The 18,701-nt window shown below is 55.3% G+C and overlaps 2 protein-coding genes across 2 annotated transcripts; both read right to left on the bottom strand.

Annotated features, from left to right (window-relative positions):
- Window positions 1-654: 654 nt before the first annotated feature.
- On the bottom strand, window positions 655-4,287 carry CD79A (CD79a molecule). Its single transcript, XM_032323141.1, has 5 exons — window positions 3,963-4,287; window positions 2,205-2,525; window positions 1,858-1,976; window positions 1,252-1,320; window positions 655-1,122 (listed from the first exon to the last, which is right to left on the bottom strand). Exons 1-5 carry the CDS (start codon window positions 4,270-4,272, stop codon window positions 1,003-1,005), a joined length of 939 nt encoding a protein of 312 aa, XP_032179032.1. The 5' UTR covers window positions 4,273-4,287; the 3' UTR covers window positions 655-1,002.
- Window positions 4,288-7,612: 3,325 nt separating this feature from the next.
- Window positions 7,613-16,107, bottom strand: RPS19 (ribosomal protein S19). The gene is made up of 6 exons (XM_032325195.1): window positions 16,006-16,107; window positions 15,487-15,557; window positions 15,109-15,209; window positions 9,173-9,356; window positions 8,608-8,662; window positions 7,613-7,675 (listed from the first exon to the last, which is right to left on the bottom strand). Exons 2-6 carry the CDS (start codon window positions 15,555-15,557, stop codon window positions 7,649-7,651), a joined length of 438 nt encoding a protein of 145 aa, XP_032181086.1. The 5' UTR covers window positions 16,006-16,107; the 3' UTR covers window positions 7,613-7,648.
- Between the last annotated feature and the right edge of the window lie 2,594 nt (window positions 16,108-18,701).

An 18,701-nucleotide genomic window follows, 5' to 3' on the forward strand; every position in this document is an offset into this window, starting at 1 on the left:
CTGCATGGCCACCTCGGTCATTTCGCCAACCACTGCTTTCTCTAGAGTCCCAGGGGTCAGTCTCTCCGTGTCCATTTTTCTATGGGCCTTTCTTTCCTTTCTCTGTCTCCTGCTTTCTCTCTGCCCCCCCCCCCCCATTCCCTGTCCCTTCATTGTCTTTCTCTTCACTTGCTCTGTCTCTCCATCACTATCTCTGTGTCTGTCTGTCTCTTCTCCCAGAAACCCTGCGTCCCTGTGCCCCCCACCCCAGTCCCCAGATGACAGCCACAGATTCTCCCCAGATGTCCCTGCTGTAAGTCCATTCCCAGAAAAGAAAAGGTGTGGCTTGGCTGTAGTCAGCACAGGGTACCAGCCCCACTAGACAGGCGCCTGTGTTTGTGGGACTGAAATATGAATAAATAAATATGGTCACCTGCCTCCTTTCTGTGTCCCCTGCCTGCTCAGGGACCTAGCCTAAGGTGAGGTGCTACTCCAAACAATTCTTATTTCTGTCTGGTTACCTGGCCCCAGGTGAAAGGAGTGGGCACGGTTGGGGGTTGGGGAGTTGGTGGGGGCAGGATCCTGGGTCTAAGAGAGAAGGGGCCGGAGGCCTGGACTCCAGGGTCCCACCAGAAGAGGGGAGCATCCCCATGAGATCCACGACTCCTGCCAAGGTCTGCAGTAGGGAGGGATTTATTATCACTAAGTGGCCATGACAGAGCAGGGAGGGGAAGGGGACACTAACGAGGCTCAGCAATCAGGTCCCCTGGAGGCAGCAATTAAGGGCTCATTACACGCTGGGTGTGGGGGGGAGGCTGGGAAAAGCCGCAGGAGGAGGGCTGAATTGGGGTATGTGCAGGTGGATGAGGATAGTCTAGAAGGAAGAGTAGACATGCTCAAGGGGGAAGTTGAGTCAGGACACTCCCGGGAAAGATGATGAAAAGAGAACTGAATGGGGCAGAGGGGGAGCGGGAGAGGGAACACCAGAGCTGGCAGCCCAGCTGGCCAGGACAGCCCACAGGGTCACGGCTTCTCCAGCTGGACGTCCCCGTCTCCGATGTGGAGGCTGCCCACGTCCTGGTAGGTGCCCTGGAGGCCTCGGGAGATGTCCTCATACATGGAGCAGTCATCCAGGTTCAGGCCCTGGGGTGAACATGTGGTGGGGGGCCTCAGCACCCTGATGCCCAGATCCTGCCCCCAGATGACCCCAGGGAGGACCCCCGTGAGAACCCCAATGCACATGCCCCTTGCCTGTCCCCACCCACCGCTCACCTCATATAGGTTTTCATCTTCGTAGTCATCTGGGGCGTCCATCCCAAACTTCATATTCTGCCATCGTTTCTGGGAGGGGGTGATTGGGAGGAGGAGGTGTGGGGGGAGAATATGTTTTCCCCCCCCGAACAACACTCTGGGGTGCCGAGAGGTGCTTTACCAGAGAGGATAAGGACTGGGCCCAAAGCCACAGAGCAGTTGAGTGGCAGGTGTCTCTGGGTCCCTGCCTTACTGCTCTTGCACAAATAACAACTCTGCTAGAAATGGCAGTGGCTGGACTGTCACCTAAGGCAGGGTTGGAGCAATTCAGTGACTCCAGGAGGACAGCTAGTCCCCAGTCTTCCCTGGACACATCTGAGGGCCCCTGTGCTCTTGGGGTGTGGGGCGGCTAGAATGAGACACCATGGCTAGGGTGTGGGGAGCTAGAGTGAGGTACACCTGGGGGTGGGGAGTGAGGACAACCCTGCCAGGAGACTGAGCAAGGATGCGCCGCTGGACCCCGCCCCCTTTACAAATTCAGGTGTCCCTCAGTCATGTGAGGATGCTGTCACTCTCCCATTTTAGGGGGACCTCCACTTCAGAGGGCCCCAGTCCCTAGGGGCTCACCCTGAACAGCAGCAGCGTCCCAGGCACCACGGCGCAGAAGAGCAGGACGATGCCCTCGGCTGTGATGAGGTTGTTCTTGGTGGCTTCTCCCATGTCCAGAAAGGGTCTGGGGAGCCGCTCTGAGAGGAGGGGAGCCACTCAGAGCACGAGGGCCTCCCACCCCCAACCCGCCAGGCATCCCAGCCCTGTCCTGGCAAGAACGAGACCACCGAAGCCCTCCACCTGCAGTGAGCATGAGTGGGAACGCAAGTTTGCCCACAAGGGAAAGGGGCACCGGCTCCACCCCTACCGCACAGGTGGGGCAGGGGTGGGGCGGGAGGGGGCCAGGGCGCCGCTGGCTGGCTCACCGCGCACGCGGAGGTAGGTGCCGCAGGAGTACTGTTGGTTGACTTTCTGGTTGAGGCCTTTCTCCTCCACCCGGCACCTGTACAGGCCTCTGTGGCTCTTGTTTGCGGCCTGGATGCTCAGCTCGCTGTGGGGGCCCTGGCCATAGCTCCAGAACATGTCGGGCCAGGTGGCATTGCCTTGGATGATGCGCCACCACGTGACGTTGAAGGTGCTGTCGCGGCTGCTGTGGTTGTACAGGCACGGGACGTGAACCTCCTCCCCTAGGCTCACGGTCACTGAGGGCGGGCCCTCGTCCACCCAGAGGGCCTGGCACCTGGGGCCTGCAGAGATGAGGAAGCGTTGGGGTTGTGATGCGGACCCAGGCCCCAGCAGTGGCAGCAGCCCAGGGTGCGTGTGTGTGTTGGGGGGGCGGGTAGAAGGTTGAGGACACTCCCCGGGGAGGAGAGGGGGTTGGGGGAGGGGGCCCACGGTGCAGGGAGTGAGGTTGCCTCTGTAGGGAGAGTAGTATCGAGGGGAGCAGAGAGAGGGCACACCTGTGGAGGATGGGGACAAGGACACCTATTGTCCCCCCATCTCTCCAGTGTGCCTCTTGCCACCCTCCCCACCTGTGCTCTGTGCTTTGGCCCCACTGAACTCACAGGCATTTGGATATTTGGCATCCTAGTGGCAGAAGTGCCCCTGTACAGGGAGCTCTGTCCAGAATCCATTTGGGCCTCACTGCCTCCGGGAGGCCTTCCAGGCTCACTTTCCCATCAGTTCCCAGCCCTACCTGACACCTGGCGCTTTATCTGGTGTAATCTCACAAAAGCCTTAGAGGTAGTTTCTCTCATTAACCCATTTTATAGGTGGGACAGCTGAGGCCCAGGGAGGGAAAATTTGTTGTCTAGCATCATGAGGGCAGCAAGAGTGGTTGGTGTTTCAAACCCTGAGCCTTCAGGCCCACCTTGCCCTGTGACCTCAGCCCCCACCCCCATTGCTTCTGTCAACCTGGGGGTCAGGAGTGACCTTAGCTGGCGGCTGGGCTGGGGGTTAGGGGAGGGCCTCAGCAAGGTAGTTGGCTGCTGAGGAAACCCCAGCTTCCAGCCGCCCCACCCCTGCCCAAGGCCAGCCTCCTCTGGAAGGAGGAGGTGAGAGGTGAGGAAGAGAGGAGGAGGAAGATGTGGGGAGAGAGGCAGCAACCTGAGCCCCAGTGGTCACAGCCCCACCAGCTGGCATTGCGTGGGGTGGGGGTGGGGCAGCCGGGAACGGCAGCGTGGATGAGGCACCCCCTTCCCCAGCACTAAAAGGGGGCTCCCTATGCAGTGGGGTGACTGAGATTCAAAGCAGAGAAGGAGAAACCGGTTTCTTCTTTCTGAAGAAACGGTTTCTTCTTCTTTCTTCTTTCTGAAGCTGAGCCCTACCCCCAAGCCTTCCTGCCCCAGCTCTGAAGCTCAGTCAAGGGCAACCTTAGTTCCTTATTTTGACCTGTGGGGTTGAGGGGGTGGGGAAGTCGTCTGTCGCCCCTGTCTCCTTCCATGTGGCTGTGGACACCCCTTAAAGTTTGCTGAACCCCCTCCGGCCTCCCCTCGTCCCTGCAGCCTGCTCCGGAAGGCTGCTTCAGGGGCTCTCCCAGCACCGGCCCCCCCACCTGCTGGCTCCTCACCCCCTGAACAGGGCCTTTCTTTCTGCCTGAGCCTTCTCTCCAGCCTCCTCAGTCCTCTCCACCCCACTGCTCCCCCCACCCCGCCGCCCCCAGCACCAGCCTGTCAGCCACGTACCCAGGTCAACAGCAGAGATTAGGAAGAAGAGCGCTATGGTGGTGCGCAGCGCTTGGAGGACTCCGGGACCCCCAGGCATCTCTCCTAGTGGGTTGGTTGGTCTGGGCTGCAGCAGTCCTGGGGTACCAGATTCCACCTCGGCTGGCCTGAAACCCCGCCCTACTTCCTGCCCAGCCCTGCCGGAGATGGGCTCCAATGGCCCCACTGCTGGGCCCTTCTGAGCCCTTTGGCTCTGGGCCGCTGGGGCAGCCCCTGTTGGTGAGCTGCAGGCCCCTGGTGGAGAGAAACTGCTCCCTGCACCTGTGGCCATAATTCCCCTGAGGGGAGGCTGTTGGGAGGGAGGGGAAAGAGACCAGTCCTGGCAAGGAAGCCCCAGCCAGAGTTCAAGGTGCCCCTGCCTGCTGGCGGTCTGTCCGAGTGGTGGTTCTGAGCCTGTTCTCCGCTCCACACTGGCCTTAGGCAGAGCTCATGTCCTCTCTGAGCCTCTATGTCTTCACTTCTTGGCGTTGGAATCAGGATTTAAAGGGGTTGTGTGTGCAAAGTTCTGAACACACGGCCCAGCCCATAGTAGGTGCTCAGTAAAAGGTGGTTTGTATTAATGCTCAGGAGGAATAAATGAGCTCTACGACTAGGCGGTGGCTTCCTGTTCTGAGCCTTGGCATTAAAAAAAATTTTTTTTTTAATTTTAAAGTAAATCTCTACACAAAGCGTGCGGCTCAAACTCACAACCCCAAGCCAAGTGTCACATGGTCTACTGACCTGGCCAGCCTGGTGCCCCAGCCTTGGCATTTTTAATCCAAGAGATGAGCACAAGTGTATCCCCCCAGTATTGTGACCGGAGATGATGTTCCCAGCACCTGGGGAGTTAAAGTCACGACAGGATCTTGATGAGAGTCAGCCTCCCCACGATTGGGCAAGGTAGGCCAGCCTTCCCCACCCCATTTTTACAGAGAAAACGGGTCCAGAGAGATGCCATTGCTTGCCCCATGTAATACAGCTTGCGAGCGGGGGAGCAGAGATTCGAAGTCACTTATGTGTGCCCACGTGCCTTTGAGCATTATTTTAGGTCACGTAGAAGGAAACGGACTTTGAGGAGTGGGGGTGGGGAATCACAGGCGATTGTTGAGATGTTTGTGAGCAGTTGGGGCACTGTCACATACCCACGCAAGGAGACATGGGGTGGGGGTAGTTAGCTCACGGAGATATTCGGTAGCAAAAACTGAAACAGAAAGTCTGTGTGCGGCAGAATGGGATGCGCACAGTGTGACGTAAGCAACTAGCAGAGTAGTACTCAGCAGGGGAAAAGGCAGTGCTCCACTCGTCAACACGCCTGCATCTCAGAAATGAGGTGAAAAGGACAAAAAACCATGTAGCGTACAACAGTTGACGTTTTCAAAAGGCGAAACATCAGGTGCTGTTAGGGACATGTGGGTCTGTAGGTGAGGTGTGAACCCACGCAGGTGAGTGGCACCCAGTTCCTGAGAGGGGTTCCCTCTGGGGGAAGGGAAGAGGGCTGGGGCTGGGAGGGGTACACAGACGACTTTGACCGTCCTGGCTTTAGGTCTTGTTTTACTTAAGTTGGTCAGTGGAGGGGCGCCAGGGTGGCTCAATGGGTTAAGCCTCTACCTTCGGCTCAGGTCATGATCTCAGGGTCCTGGGATAGTCCCTCCATCAGGTTCTCTGCTTGGTAGGGAGACTGCTTCCCTCTCTTTGCCTACTTGTAATCTGTCAAATAAGTAAAATCCTTAAAAGAAAAGAAGTTGGACAGTGGGTCCATGGGTCTTTCTTACACACTAATAGGTATACTGTTTTGCATGCTCGAAGCGTAATTTAAAAAAAATGCAACTTTCACCCACACAGAGGAGCATGGGCCTCGAGTTCATGGTTCCTGTGTTTGACTCTCAGGACCTGTCAGCTGACTGGTTGCTTGGGCCTCAGTTTCTTCTCCAGTGATCTGGGCTCTCCTGCCCACCCTTGCCCAGCCGTGAGAAAAGGACACAGTTCCCCTTCTCTGGCCTGGGAGCCCTACCCTCTCCCCGACCCTCTGGGGACCTAGGTGTTCTTCTGTGACCATGGCTGTGTAGCAGGTTACCAGCTCCTCCACAGTTTAGTTCCTTCTTATGACACCCCCTCCCACCCCCCAGGAAGAACTCGCGGGCGCAGACCAGGCAGCCCTACAAATTCCTCTCCTTCTTTGGCAAGTCCATTTCCAGGCCCTCGACTGCCCCCCAGTGGCCAGAGGGACATCTGCTGGATCGCAGGCCCTCAGGCCCGGCAGGCTGATTGGGGACACCCACTGCATCAGCCAGCAGGTGGGCCTGGTGCCATGTGTGCCAACCTGGTACTGGGCCTCGCTGCATTGTGTTCTCTTGCCTACTCCAGGACCTCTTCGTCCTCAGTTGACAAAAAAGGAAACGAGCCCAGAACAGGGAGCAGCCCAAGGCCATGCCCAGGCTCATAATCCCTTGGGCCTTGTTTTTCCACTTCCCTTACTTCCAAAGGGCAGTTCGTTGCAGTGGATAGAACCTGATTGCCCGAGTTCAAGTTCCGGTTTTGCCACGCCTTTGCTGTGGTGCACAAACGGATGACCCAACTTGTGACTTGACTTTCCTTATGTCCAAATGTGGGTGCTTCCGGCACCTTCGCAGGGTTGCCTAGTCTGTTAAGTTTATTATGTACCTTGCCATGTGGCGGGCTGTTTAATCTGTGTAAATCCACCAGCAGACTTCTGAGCTGGAACTGGGAGGGATGACAGCTTCATTCCCCACCAGATGTGGGATTGTTTTTTTCCATCCTGAACACAAAGTAAGCAATGGGTCATGTGCTTGGTGTGCTGCTCTGTGCCAAGGCACGGTCTGTATGGCAACTGCAGATCCCTCAGGAGTGATACAGACAAGTGGAGGGCTCAGAGGAGGAATAAATTGCTCAGGATTGCACAGAATTAGGGTTAGAGCTGTTAGTCCAGTCTGAGTTCAAAGCCCAGACTTCACACTGTCAGTAAACGGATCCCAATAACCAGGCTGGGGAAAATCAGACCTTGGCCAAGCCAGCTCAGGCTCAGCTTTCTGGGGTCTGCTGGCACACGCCCACTTAAGAGCCCTTTAAAGGTCCCACACCAAGAGCCAATCGCCATGCAGGACCCTAGAGGTGGTGCCACCTGAAGGCCCAGCTCAACCTCTGTGCAGGAGCCCGGCACACCGCTCCCCTCAGGTGGTGGCGGGTGTGGAAAGTGGCACCCCACCCCAACTCTGGGGAGGGATGAGCTCCAAAAGGTGCACGCCAGAAACACTCAACTACCAGGAGTGAAGGCTGGCTGTCCCAGTCTACCTCCTTCAGGGAAAAAGCCACCTGCCCCTCCTGCTTTGTTCCAGCAGCGGACAGAGTGCCAGCTCTGCAGCCCAGGCCCAAAGTGGGGCCATGGCTTCAACAGCCACTCCTTTCAGTTTTCTCATCTTACTGAGAACAGCAAAGGCAGGATGTGGGGGGAGGGGCAAGAGCCTCCAGTGGCTATTGATGCCACAGCCCCCCAGGGGGCACCCTGGGCTGACCCTTTCAGGAGGGAAGAAGTGAAGTTCAGGGCTCCTTCCTCGAGCCCCACAGTGGAAGGGGAACAGCCAGTCCAGAGAGAGAGAAAGAGACCCAGACGAGGATTATGAATGAGGCAATTTATTAACCCAGCATTTGTTCTAATGCTTCTTGTTGGCAGCTGCCACCTGCGGGAAGAGATGGGAAAGTAATTAGGATCAGGCGTGGGGTCTGTGTTCAGACATTCTGGAGCAGCTCCCACTACCCAAGGGACACCAAGCAAATGGGCTTGTGGCCTGAAGCACGTTCCCCGGGTCTGATCCCTACACCCTCAGGCATTTCTCCATTTTACAGATGCACCAACTGGGACTTAAGGATAGGAAGTGGGATTCCAACACCTACTGCCCTATCACCCACAATGATGTCCATGCCAGGCTCTGCCCTGCCCTGGAAGAGTTCACCAGCTCCTTCCAGGCTGCCCCCGGACGGCCAGGGGGCTGACACCTATTCTTTTGCTCCTTGACTAAGTGGCTAAGCCCCCTTCAAAGCTCCTAGAAGGCCCGAGTCAATGATACATAAAGAAGAAAACCAACAATGGGTCCATGGCTGGTGCTGGGGGCTCCCACTGTGGTACCCACTGAGCCCTCACTACCACCCCCTAGGGGTCTATTGGGGGGGGGGGAGGAAGACACGACTGGCTCCAGGCAAATGGACTCTGCCCCAAGGTGTCCAGCCAACAGTCATCGGGACAGAGGCTGGAGTTCCGAGCTGGCCTGCCTCCCCCTCTCCACACCCGTCCCATGTGGTGCTCAGCAGGCATGAATAGGAGGAAACAGTGCAGCCCCGATCCTAAGGCGGCAGACATGGGCAGAGGCAGCTGTGGGGAACAGGTCCTGCTTGAGGAGCAAGCCCAGCTGCACCGCAGGCTTGGGGCCCCTTCACCCCGGCACCAGCATTTCCAACCGGCTCTAGCAGGAAAGCAGTCAGAATTTTCTCCTGCCCCCCTCCCCACCCTGGGCAGTGCCCTCCAGGGAAGGACACTGACCTAACAAAGCTCAGGCTTTGAAGCTCCCTGTGCAGGGACTCAGGGACCCAGCCCTGGCCCACACCCAGGCCTCACCTGTCCGGCGATTCTGTCCAGATCTCTCTGTCCCTGAGGTGTCAGTTTGCGGCCCCTGCGGGAGAAGTCATGCAGCGCCCCGTGAGCACAGGCTCTCAGCCCTGTCACTGCCAGGCCCCTCCTGGATGGGAGCCAGGCTTCCCAAGAAGGCACCTAGCCATGAGCCCACAGGACACCAACCAAGTCTCACTGAGGGCCCCAGTCAGCTGCATTCTAACGAGCTGGGGGCAGGAGCGGGAGCCCCCCTGGGAGCTGCCGGGGTGTCGTTTGTGCAAGCATTAGATCAAAAGCCCCGAAAAATCAATTGGGAAAAGTTAACGAGCAGGCTAATGAAAGCGGACAGTCGCTAAATTACCTTCCTGGAGCTCGGGGTAGTCAGCCAGTGAGGTCGGGGTGAGGCCCCTCACGGTTCGCTTTTCTGCAGAATCCCCTGCCTAAGGGGCAAGCTGCAGCCTGTGCAGGACAGACCCAGCACTTCCCCACACGGGGGAAGGATGGTGCTAGATAACTTCATTACAGGTGATCTGACCCCAAGCTCTTCATCACTACCCCCACCCTTGCTTACCCATCTTGGTCCTTTTCCACCATTTTCAGCCCCTCTAGGGCTTGCAGAACCCTGCGGGCCACGCTCTTGGAGCCTCTACTGAAGTGGCTAGGCATGACCCCGTTTCTCTGGCGTCCCCCGTAGATCTTGGTCATGGAGCCGACCCCAGCGCCGCCCCGGAGGTACAGGTGCCGTGCTGTGGAAGCTGCGGGTGTGTGTGCAGATGTGAGGACGCTTCTCAAGCAGAGAAGGCTCCTCTCCACGGCCGAGGCAGGCCGTGGGAAGGGCCTTGCTCAAGGTCACACATCACTTCTGTGTGTGGCTGCTACTTCTTCCCATTGTATAGCCCCGGGAACTGAGAGCACACACCAAGACCCAGTGGCAGGCCACCACTGCCCAGCTATCCCACACTAAGTGTCCCCGCACTCTGCGCCCAGCCTGGGAGACTGTAGGGCCCGCCACAGCCGTACTGCCGTAAGGTGGGACTCTGTCCTGCAGGCAGAGCCTGGCAAATGCTTAAGTTGTGACTGTCTACCTCCATGTACCCAGGCCTGAGGGGCAGCAGGGTAGGAGAGCCAGGCCACTACCCAGGTGCAGCCCCCTGAGCCCCTCAGCCCCGGAAAACTCAGGGTTAGAACAGACACCCCATGCAACCTGCAATGGGTATCCCACCCCACCAGGGACACAGGCTTCTCAGCCCTAGCCTGGCTTGGGCAAGTCCCTGGTCCCTCACTGTTGTGTTCAACAGGCCTGCTTCTCCCCGGGGCCCTGTGCCATCTGCTTTTCGTCTTCTCCCCGAGAGAGTAAGATGGTCTCAGGACTTGGCCTGCCGGTATGGCCTTGGCTCGCCACTCACCCTCATCTGAGAACCAGGAGTAATGGTCCCTCAGAAGAGCGTGGCTGTCACTGCCCAGGCATCTAGCGTTGTTCTCTTTCACAGAAAAGCCAACAGGCTCCGGAAGACACTGGCCTCATGTCACACAGCTCTGAGGAACAGCCCCTCCAGACTGTTCTGGCTTTCTACCTCAGGGGGCCACTGAATTGTGAAGGAACTGGGGCCTGATACAGGGCCTCTAGGTCACTCCAGGGCTCCTGAAGCCCAGCACATAAGGTTTAGTCCTGCAGCTCAGAGAGGGAATCAGGACTCAGTCGGTCAGTAACCACTAACTCCCAAGAGCCGGTGCCAGGCCATGGCCATGACCCTCCAGTGCTGCCAGCTCAGGGTGGGGTAAAACGGGAACTCCTCCTCCCTGCCTGCCCCCTCAGAATAGTTCTTCCCCAGCCCCCTCCACCCCTGTAAGATGGTCTCCAGATATAGCTGAGGGCTTCTGGGGGCCACAGCACAGCCGAAACCACCCCCACCCATCAGGGCCACCACACACCCGCGCCTCAGGTTCCCTGCTTGCAGTCTCTGCTCACTTTAAAACCCTTCTCCTGGGGCACCTGGGTGGCTCAGTGGGTTAAGCCGCTGCCTTCGGCTCAGGTCATGATCTCAGGGTCCTGGGATCGAGTCCCGCATCGGGCTCCCTGCTCAGCAGGGAGCCTGCTTCCCTCTCTCTCTGCCTGCCTCTCGGTCTACTGTGATCTCTCTCTGTCAAATAAATAAATAAAATCTTAAAAAAAAAAAAAATAAATAAAACCCTTCTCCTTGGTTCTTGCTCCCTCTTTACCCTGCAGTGCCCCCAACACCTCCAAGCCCAAAACCCCCTTCCAGAGACATCACCGGAGCACCCCAAACTTTCAGACCAGCTCATATGCCCAGCAGCGGCCACCCTTCCCCACCGAGCCTGTCCCAGAGCATGTGCTGACTGGGGTGGAGACCTGCTCTCCCACGCGGGACGCACCCAGGGCTGGGGAGTGCAGGACGGCCTCACAAAAGGGGTGAGATGAACACTGAGCCCAAAGAGCCCAGGAGAGGCCTGGCCAAGACAGGACCAAGGCTCCGCCCAGTCCTGATCTGGGCTCCGTATGAAAAGGAGTGGCCAACCCGAGCTGAGCGCTAACACCGGGTCTGAACCCCAACACTGCTGCTCAGCAGCTGTGAGTCCGCCCCCGATTCCAGCGATCTGGGCCACGGTACCCAAAGGGCAAGATTTCCTTCATCCGAGGAGGGAGCGGCAGAGAATAAGCTCCAGCCAAGTCCAGCTGTTAGTTGCTTCAAGGAAGGCGAGGTGGGTTCCATTAAAAAGCTGCATAAAATCATCCAGTGTGGTGTCAGACATCACAAGCCTAGGTGTCCCCACACCCAACCCCGCTGATAATATTTTCCTGACCCATTATAAGGGAGAGTATTAACTTCACAAATTGAAGAGTATTATAGCCAAAATAAACAAAATACTGACCCATTTCCTACACCTCCCCACCCCTGCTAGAGACCCAGATCCCAATCCCTTTGAAGCAGAGCTGTTATGCCACAGATCCCAGCCATCCTGCGGTGTATGAGGGGCACGGTGAGCCAGGTGTCTGCACAAATGGCTTCTCCTCGAGTCCCTCTGAGGGCTTTCTGCTGCCTCCTCTTGGGGAATCCTGTCCCTAGTAACCAGTCTGCACCTCCACCTGCAAAGGACGGACCAGCAGCATGCCCTGTGCACTGGGCACCAGGTGGAGGAAATGTCACAAGGGACTGGGGGGGGTGGGTGGGACTGGAGCACCTGGCAGACCACAGGAACTGCACAGGTGTCTTCACAGCTCAGCATCTCAACAGCTGGTTTTAAGTTCAGATCTGTGATCCCACCCTGACCTACCGGGTCACAAAGTGGCCTCCCAGATACATCTTGCCCTCAACCCTTCTCTGCTGAGCTTCTAAGGACAGACTTACTTTCGGCCTTGTCATCCCTTAACTTGTTCCTGCATGGTCTCCAAGGCCGTCCTGCCCCGTAACACAGCAGGAGTCAGAGAGGACCAGGTTCAATCCTATCATGAATCGCATTCAGATGTCCCAATTCAGCAGCAGTTGGCTAACAGGACAATGGATTCTCACCTCACTCCCAAGCAGGACCTTCTGGGAATCAAGAGGTCAAAAGACTTGCCTAAGGCCATACTGAAACACCCTCTTCACAAAGCCCAATGGTGGCCTTTCCTTGACGCTCTTAAGAGCAAGAAGCTCCTGACACAGGTTCTTTCCAGCCCTACCTCACCCTTCAGCCCACACCACTGTGCCTCAGTACTTCTCACTCCTATAGCTCTGTCCCTCTTCCAGAGCACCCTTAGGTGGGTTCTGCCATGTCCTGTTTTATCGACCCCCACATGCCTCCAGACGTCAATCCCCACACAACCTCCTGCCAGAGCTCAGCCTCCAGCACAGACTACTGCCCCACTGTGCTCTGGTTCCATACCCCAAGGGGATGAGCCAAGGCCCTATGATCCAGAGAAGGAATAAAGCACATACAACACAGACCCTGGTTTTGGAGTTAGCCTCCAGGACTCTCCCATGGTCAGCCTGCCTGTCTATACCTCAGTTTCCTCTTTGGTAATGGAAGTATCTCCTAGGATTTGTCTGGAGTATGAGCTAGCCCTAACGAGGTGGGAGCACTTCAGCTGGCAAACTTCCCCTGCAAAGGGTTAAAGTCAGAATCTTCGGTATAGTATGTCACGTAGGATGTCACAACTGCAACTCTGCCTCTGATGTGAATATAAAATAGGCATGGTAGTGTCCCAACAAAAAGGTACACACTCTGGGGTGCCGGGGTGGCTCAGTGGGTTAAATAAAGCCTCTGCCTTCGGCTCAGGTCATGATCCCAGGGTTCTGGGATCGATCCCCACATCGGGCTCTCTGCTCAGCAGGGAGCCTGCTCCCTCGACCTGCCTCTCTACCTACTTGTGATATCTGTGAAATAAATAAATTATTAAAAAAAAAAAAAAGGGTACACACTCAACAAACCTGGGTCTAGAACCACCACGCTCTGGCACTAAGGCAGTTAGGCCAAGATCAAAAAGGGAGTAAGGGGGGGCAACTGGGTTGCTCAGTTGGTTAGGTGTCTGCCTTTGGCTCTGGTTATGACCCTGGGGTCCTGGGATGGAGCCTCACATCAGGCTCCCCCTGCTTGGCAAGGAGCCTATGTCTCACCCTCCCTCTGCCTGCTGCTCACCCCGCTGGTGCGTGTGCTCTCTCTCAAATGAATTAAAAAATCTTAAAAAAAGGCATTTGGGAACCTTGAGGAAAGGAGGCCAGGAGAGCAGGTAGAGGATGCACACTTCATGTGAGTTGTCAGAAAAGGAGCAGGGCGGGCAGAAAGAGATCACAGCCACAGTAAGAGTCATCTGTGTGTACTGCCCAGCGTCTTTAACTAATTTCCCTCTAAGCTTTGCCCAACTAAAAAAACATAAACCATGAAATGCAGCCAAGGGAAGAGAAGTGGAGACCCGCCCCCTCAAGTGATGGCGTGGGTGCAGCAGATCTGAGGCATCACTGTCTGGCATGTTACTTGACCTTTCTGACAACAACCACAAAAACAGAAACCACCAGTACTACCTGATAAGTTCTGAATTAGGCAGATTAAACAAAATACACGTATCTACCTGACCATACCAAAAAGGCTAGACTTTCTCATTTTAGATCCAAAGCTGCCTTGACCAACTGATTCTTGGGGCATTGCCAAAGATCATGCAGGGTAGCCTTGTTTCCCAAGATGGATGGACGGGGTGGTGGTCTCATTCAGGCTCAACACTGATGTGCCCGGGGAAGTCATGTCAGCTTCCCTCCACCAGCCCCATTTTCTAAAAGCACAGCAGTGATGCCCACCACATGCATATGCCACCCACCCTCCCCATGAGTTGGCCGTTTCATCCTCAGTGGTCTGAGGCTGTGGCCAAGACCTACTGGCCCCTACGTCCAGTCTAGAGCCTGAATTAGCGTGGATCTCATGACATTCCACGCATGAGTCCATCACAAATCTACGAAACTGTCTGTGCTCCAAGGTGCCAAGGCAACCTGTACCAAGGCCAACTCTTCTCAAGGTCATCCTTCAATCTTCTCAATTTCCAAACCTTGCTTCCCACCTACTTCCTATCTGGAGACAAGCTTTGGCCAGGATGGAGCTCCTATACCACAGAGGAAGGCTGAAGGTTGCAGAGGCCAAGAGCCCTTAGTGAAGGCCTATGCAGAGGCTGCCACCTCGAACAGTCTTGCACCGAGCACCCCCTATAATTCCTAAACTAGACTTTTGTAGGGTGACAGCTTGGAGAAACCCGAAATGTCAAGGACAGGTGCAAAACAGCACTGTGCTATCAGGTGCTACATTTAAGTCATTCATTCCCAGTTGGCATCACTGGAAGACTTAATAAAAGGGGGGGGGGCTGGCATGGTTACCAGGGTGACCATAAGGCCTTCTTTGGGCCCTTGGGACCTACCAAGATTTAGAGCAGTGATAAGGCCAGACCTCCACCTCTCAAGAAAAACTTAGAGAGACAAGGAGAGAGCTGGCCTGACAATCTGAATAAAAACTAGACAGTTGACTTGAAGTCTGCCCCAAGTACACTTAACAGCATTTTTACAGCCATAAGCTCATTTGATTCCCACTATAATCCTGCAGTGGTACAATCATTAGCCCCATTTTAGAGAGGACCACAAGAGGCACAGGCAGATAGAGGTCACACAGTCAAGTGGTGCAGATGGACCTGAGTCTAGACCGCATTAACACAGAAAGGTAAATACCTCCCTCTAAACATGCCCCCTTTGAATATGAACTTATTTGACTCTAGGTTTTCCTGGAGGCTCAGAGAAAGCCGCAGGTCCTCACACAAGCCTCTTACAGAGAAAGAGACTCAGAATGTGAAGATACTGAGTGTCACACAGGGCATGCACAGACAGTCCGAGGTTTCTCCTCACACTGCAGGCCAGCTATGGCAAAGAGTTTCACCTCTCTTGCAAACTTGGGTTCAGAGATAATGGGAAGGTACCGTGTGTGCTAGAGGCCACCCAAGCCCCCAGTCCCCAGCCAGAGGCCCCAGTTCCTCACCAGCTCGTGTGTAGAACCAGTTCTCATCGTAGGGAGCAAGCTCTTTATGCTTGGCCAGCTTGACGGTGTCTACCCATTCAGGGACTTTCAGCTTCCCAGACCTGGGACCAACAGTGAGAAAGGCACGACTCAGAAGCCCGCACACTCTACCCCCCAAATCCCCTCTGCTTGGCAGGACAGCAGGTTAATAGGAGGCCCATGTGTCCCAGAATGCAAAGCACGAAACCCCACTACAAGCCAAACACTGCCTCACACAGACAAGAGAACTCCACACGAGACCTCACACCACCCCTCCCTAGAAGAAAAACAACGCCCACCGAGGAGCCAGGCAAAGACCACAGCCTCCACCTGCGCTAAAGCCCCGGTCCCCACACTCACTTTTTGAGGAAAGCTGCCAGAGCTCTGACGAACTCCTGCTGGTTCACGTCTTTTACAGTAACTCCAGGCATCTGAGGGAGAAACAGCAAGCACGTGAGCTCAGGACCCGCGCGGACGAACGACAGGGGCCGGGACCTCGCCCCACGCGACCGAAATCGCCGCACTCCTGTGACTTCCCAAGGTCCCGCTTCGGGACTGGGCCCTGAAGGCCCCTGTGCCTGTGGGTGCTCGAGTTCACCGCCGCGCAAGAGCAGGGCCTGGAGCCGCTGCGGAAACGCTGGAAGACCCGAGCCCCTGATCCGAGGACGGTCCCCGCATCCACGCCGCCCACCTGGTCCGGTCTCGTTTTCCGGACCGCGCCGACCGGGCATGTTCGGGCCTGCCGCTCGCACGTGGCTGCGGCTCCAAGGGGCGGAGCGGCCACACACAGTCGCCCCGGAGCCCTCGGGCACGCGCTCCCGGCTGGGGAGTCCGGCCCTGACGCCCCGCGCCCAGCCCGAACCGGAGCGCCCGCCTTACCGTGCGGCCTCCGCGCTGCCAGCCAGGGGAAAGGAAGCAACGGGGTTTCCCGGGCGCACAAGTCGGGCGTCGGGTCTCGCGAGAGGTTCGAGAGCTCGCGAGAGCGGAGCCAGACGAGCAGCCCCGCCTCTCTCAGGGCGAATCAGGCTTCGTCTCTGCGGAGATGGGCGGGTGCGTGGGGAAGAGGCGGGCTCGCGAAGGGAGAAGCCGAGGGCGAGGGGATGGAGGCGCGCTTCCTCCCAGCCTTTTGCCCTCCGGGTGTGAAACAGACCTCCCCTCCTCAACTGGGGGTGTGTGGTTTCGTTTGAGTCGATTGTGGCGGAAGGAACAGCGGCGGAGGACACGGTGGTGGCGGAAGTTTTGCGGCATTTGAATGGACGGGAGAGTGACCCGGTTACCACCCCCTTTCTGGGTGGAAGTGGCTTTTCGGGACGGAAGTGGGGCTAGTAAGGGCGGAACTGTGACGGGGAAGCCTGCGGATACACGGGGAGGAAATGTGTGCGATCACCAGTTCTCGGGAGAGCAGGCGGAGCCGGACCACCCCTGTTAGGGCGGAAACTGCTTCATCACGGCCCAGGCGACCGCTGTGGGAAGGAGGCACCGCAGGCAGGGAGGAGACCGGGGCAGGGACAAAAAGGCAGAGGCGGGACCTGCGGAGATGTTAGGGCGGCTCTGCAGCCTAGTGCCGGAATGTGTTCGCTCAATGCTTCGGGAATCTATCCCGCAGGGAGTCTATCCACCTCTTCGACCTGTCCGGGTCCAGTTTGTCCACTTGCCCTTTGAGCGCTTCAGTTTATCCGTGAAGAGAAAGAAAATACAATTTAAATAGATACACTGAAATCCCGTTTGTTTGCCCGTTTTAAATTACTGCTTCTGTACAAGGCGTATCAAATTCTTTTTTTTTTTTTTTTAAGATTTTATTTATTTGACAGACAGATCACAAGTAGGCAGAGAGGCAGGTAGAGAAAGAGGAGGAAGCAGGCTCCCCGCTGAGCAGAGAGCCCAATGCTGGGCTCGATCCCAGAAGTCTGGGATCATGACCTGAGCCGAAGGCAGAGGTTTTAATCCACTGATTAAAATCCACTTTTTGTGTGCCTACTCTGTGCCAGGCACAGATAAACGTTATGTAGTGTTACATGCGTAATCTAGTGTAATCCTTGTCAGGTCCAACAATCAAACACTGAAGGGACTCACTTACTGTCCAATAAAGTTGTTAACTTGCTGCAGAAAGGGAGACATTTAAATGTGTGTGGCTATTATGTTGAAAAGATAGAGTTTAAAAAATAAGATCAAATAGTAGTTTTTCCACAGTGAGATACTGTGTATGCAAAGCACCTTTTTTTTTTAAAGATTTTATTTATTTATTTGACAGAGAGAGAGAGCACAGGCAGAGCAGCAGGCAGAGAGAGAGGGGGAAGCAGGCTCCCTGCTGATCAGAGAGCCCGATGTGGGGCTTGATCCCAGGACCCTGAGATCACAACCCAAGCTGAAGGCAGAGGCTTAACACACTGAGCCACCCAGGTGCCCCCACCTTGGTTATTAATAAGCCAATATGTTATGCCAGTATCTGTTAAAAAATTAAAACCAACTATTTTAGTTGGTTCAAGCTGCTATAACACAATACCATAGATAGTGGCTTATAAACAACAGAAATTTATTTCTCATAGTTCTGGAGGCTGCGAAAGTCCAAAACCAAAGTGCCAGCAGATCTAGTGTCCCGTGAGGGCCAGCCTCCTCGTTCATAGCCATCTTTTTGCTATGTCCTCACATGGCAGAGAGGTGAGTGAGGGAGCTCTTTGGGGAATATTTTATTAGGGCACTAATCTCTCCCAAGGCCTCCAAATGCCATTACAAGTGGAAATTAGGTTTCATTATAGGAATTTTGGGGGGTGACACAAACATTTGGTCTAGAACATAAACTATGCTTCTAAGCATGATAACATCATGTATTTAGTTTCATGCAGAATGTTGTTGAAACCTATTTCACACTTAGAATAGTTTAAGTGTCTCAGATTACCCACCAGAATCAACATATGTGTGTTTGACTATGTAAGTTGTATGCATGTGTAAGTATAAATGTTCATATACTTGGATAACTTATATTCACCTTTTACACATTTCTGATATACATTTTAAAGATTTTATTTGACAGAGAGAGATACAGCAAGAGAGGGAATACAAGCAGGGGGAGTGGGAGAGGGAGAAGCAGGCTGCCCGCTGAGCAGGGAGCCCGATGCGGTGCTTGATTCCAGGACCCCGGGATCATGACCTGAATCGAAGGCAGAGGCTTTAACCCACTGAGCCACCCAGGTGCCCGTTGATGTACATTTCTAATATCAGTGCTAAATCATTTAAGCTTAATTCACTTGGGCCAATTTACTAAGTATTTTTTTTTTAAAAAAGAGCTGTCCAGGGACGCCTGGGTGGCTCAGTTGGTTGGACGACTGCCTTTGGCTCAGGTCATGATCCCGGAATCCCGGGATCGAGTCCCACATCAGGCTCCCAGCTCCATGGAGAGTCTGCTTCTCCCTCTGACCTTCTCCTCGCTCATGCTCTCTCTCACTGTCTCTCTCTCAAGTAAATAAATAAAATCTTTAAAAAAAAAAAAAGAGCTGTCCAGAGGAACTGTGTAGGGTGCCTCACCAAACAAAAGAAGACATGGGGATAATACAGGTTTTGGGGAAGAATGTTACGTA

The sequence above is a fragment of the Mustela erminea genome, chromosome 19, assembly GCF_009829155.1.
Source record: "Mustela erminea isolate mMusErm1 chromosome 19, mMusErm1.Pri, whole genome shotgun sequence".
NCBI classification, from domain to species: Eukaryota; Metazoa; Chordata; class Mammalia; order Carnivora; family Mustelidae; genus Mustela; species Mustela erminea.

What these genes read in the sequence shown, in the direction of transcription:
- CD79A (XM_032323141.1), bottom strand. Translation starts at nt 4,272, where the DNA reads ATGGCCACAGGTGCAGGGAGCAGTTTCTCTCCACCAGGGGCCTGCAGC. An exon ending in GGACGCTGCTGCTGTTCAGG is followed by an intron (nt 1,321 to 1,857) that starts GTGAGCCCCTAG and finishes ACCCCCTCCCAG; the next exon opens with AAACGATGGCAGAATATGAA. An exon ending in AAGATGAAAACCTATATGAG is followed by an intron (nt 1,123 to 1,251) that starts GTGAGCGGTGGG and finishes TGTTCACCCCAG; the next exon opens with GGCCTGAACCTGGATGACTG.
- RPS19 (XM_032325195.1), bottom strand. Translation starts at nt 15,557, where the DNA reads ATGCCTGGAGTTACTGTAAAAGACGTGAACCAGCAGGAGTTCGTCAGA. An exon ending in CTGGTTCTACACACGAGCTG is followed by an intron (nt 9,357 to 15,108) that starts GTGAGGAACTGG and finishes ACACACCCGCAG; the next exon opens with CTTCCACAGCACGGCACCTG. An exon ending in GTGGAAAAGGACCAAGATGG is followed by an intron (nt 8,663 to 9,172) that starts GTAAGCAAGGGT and finishes CTTCTCCCGCAG; the next exon opens with GGGCCGCAAACTGACACCTC.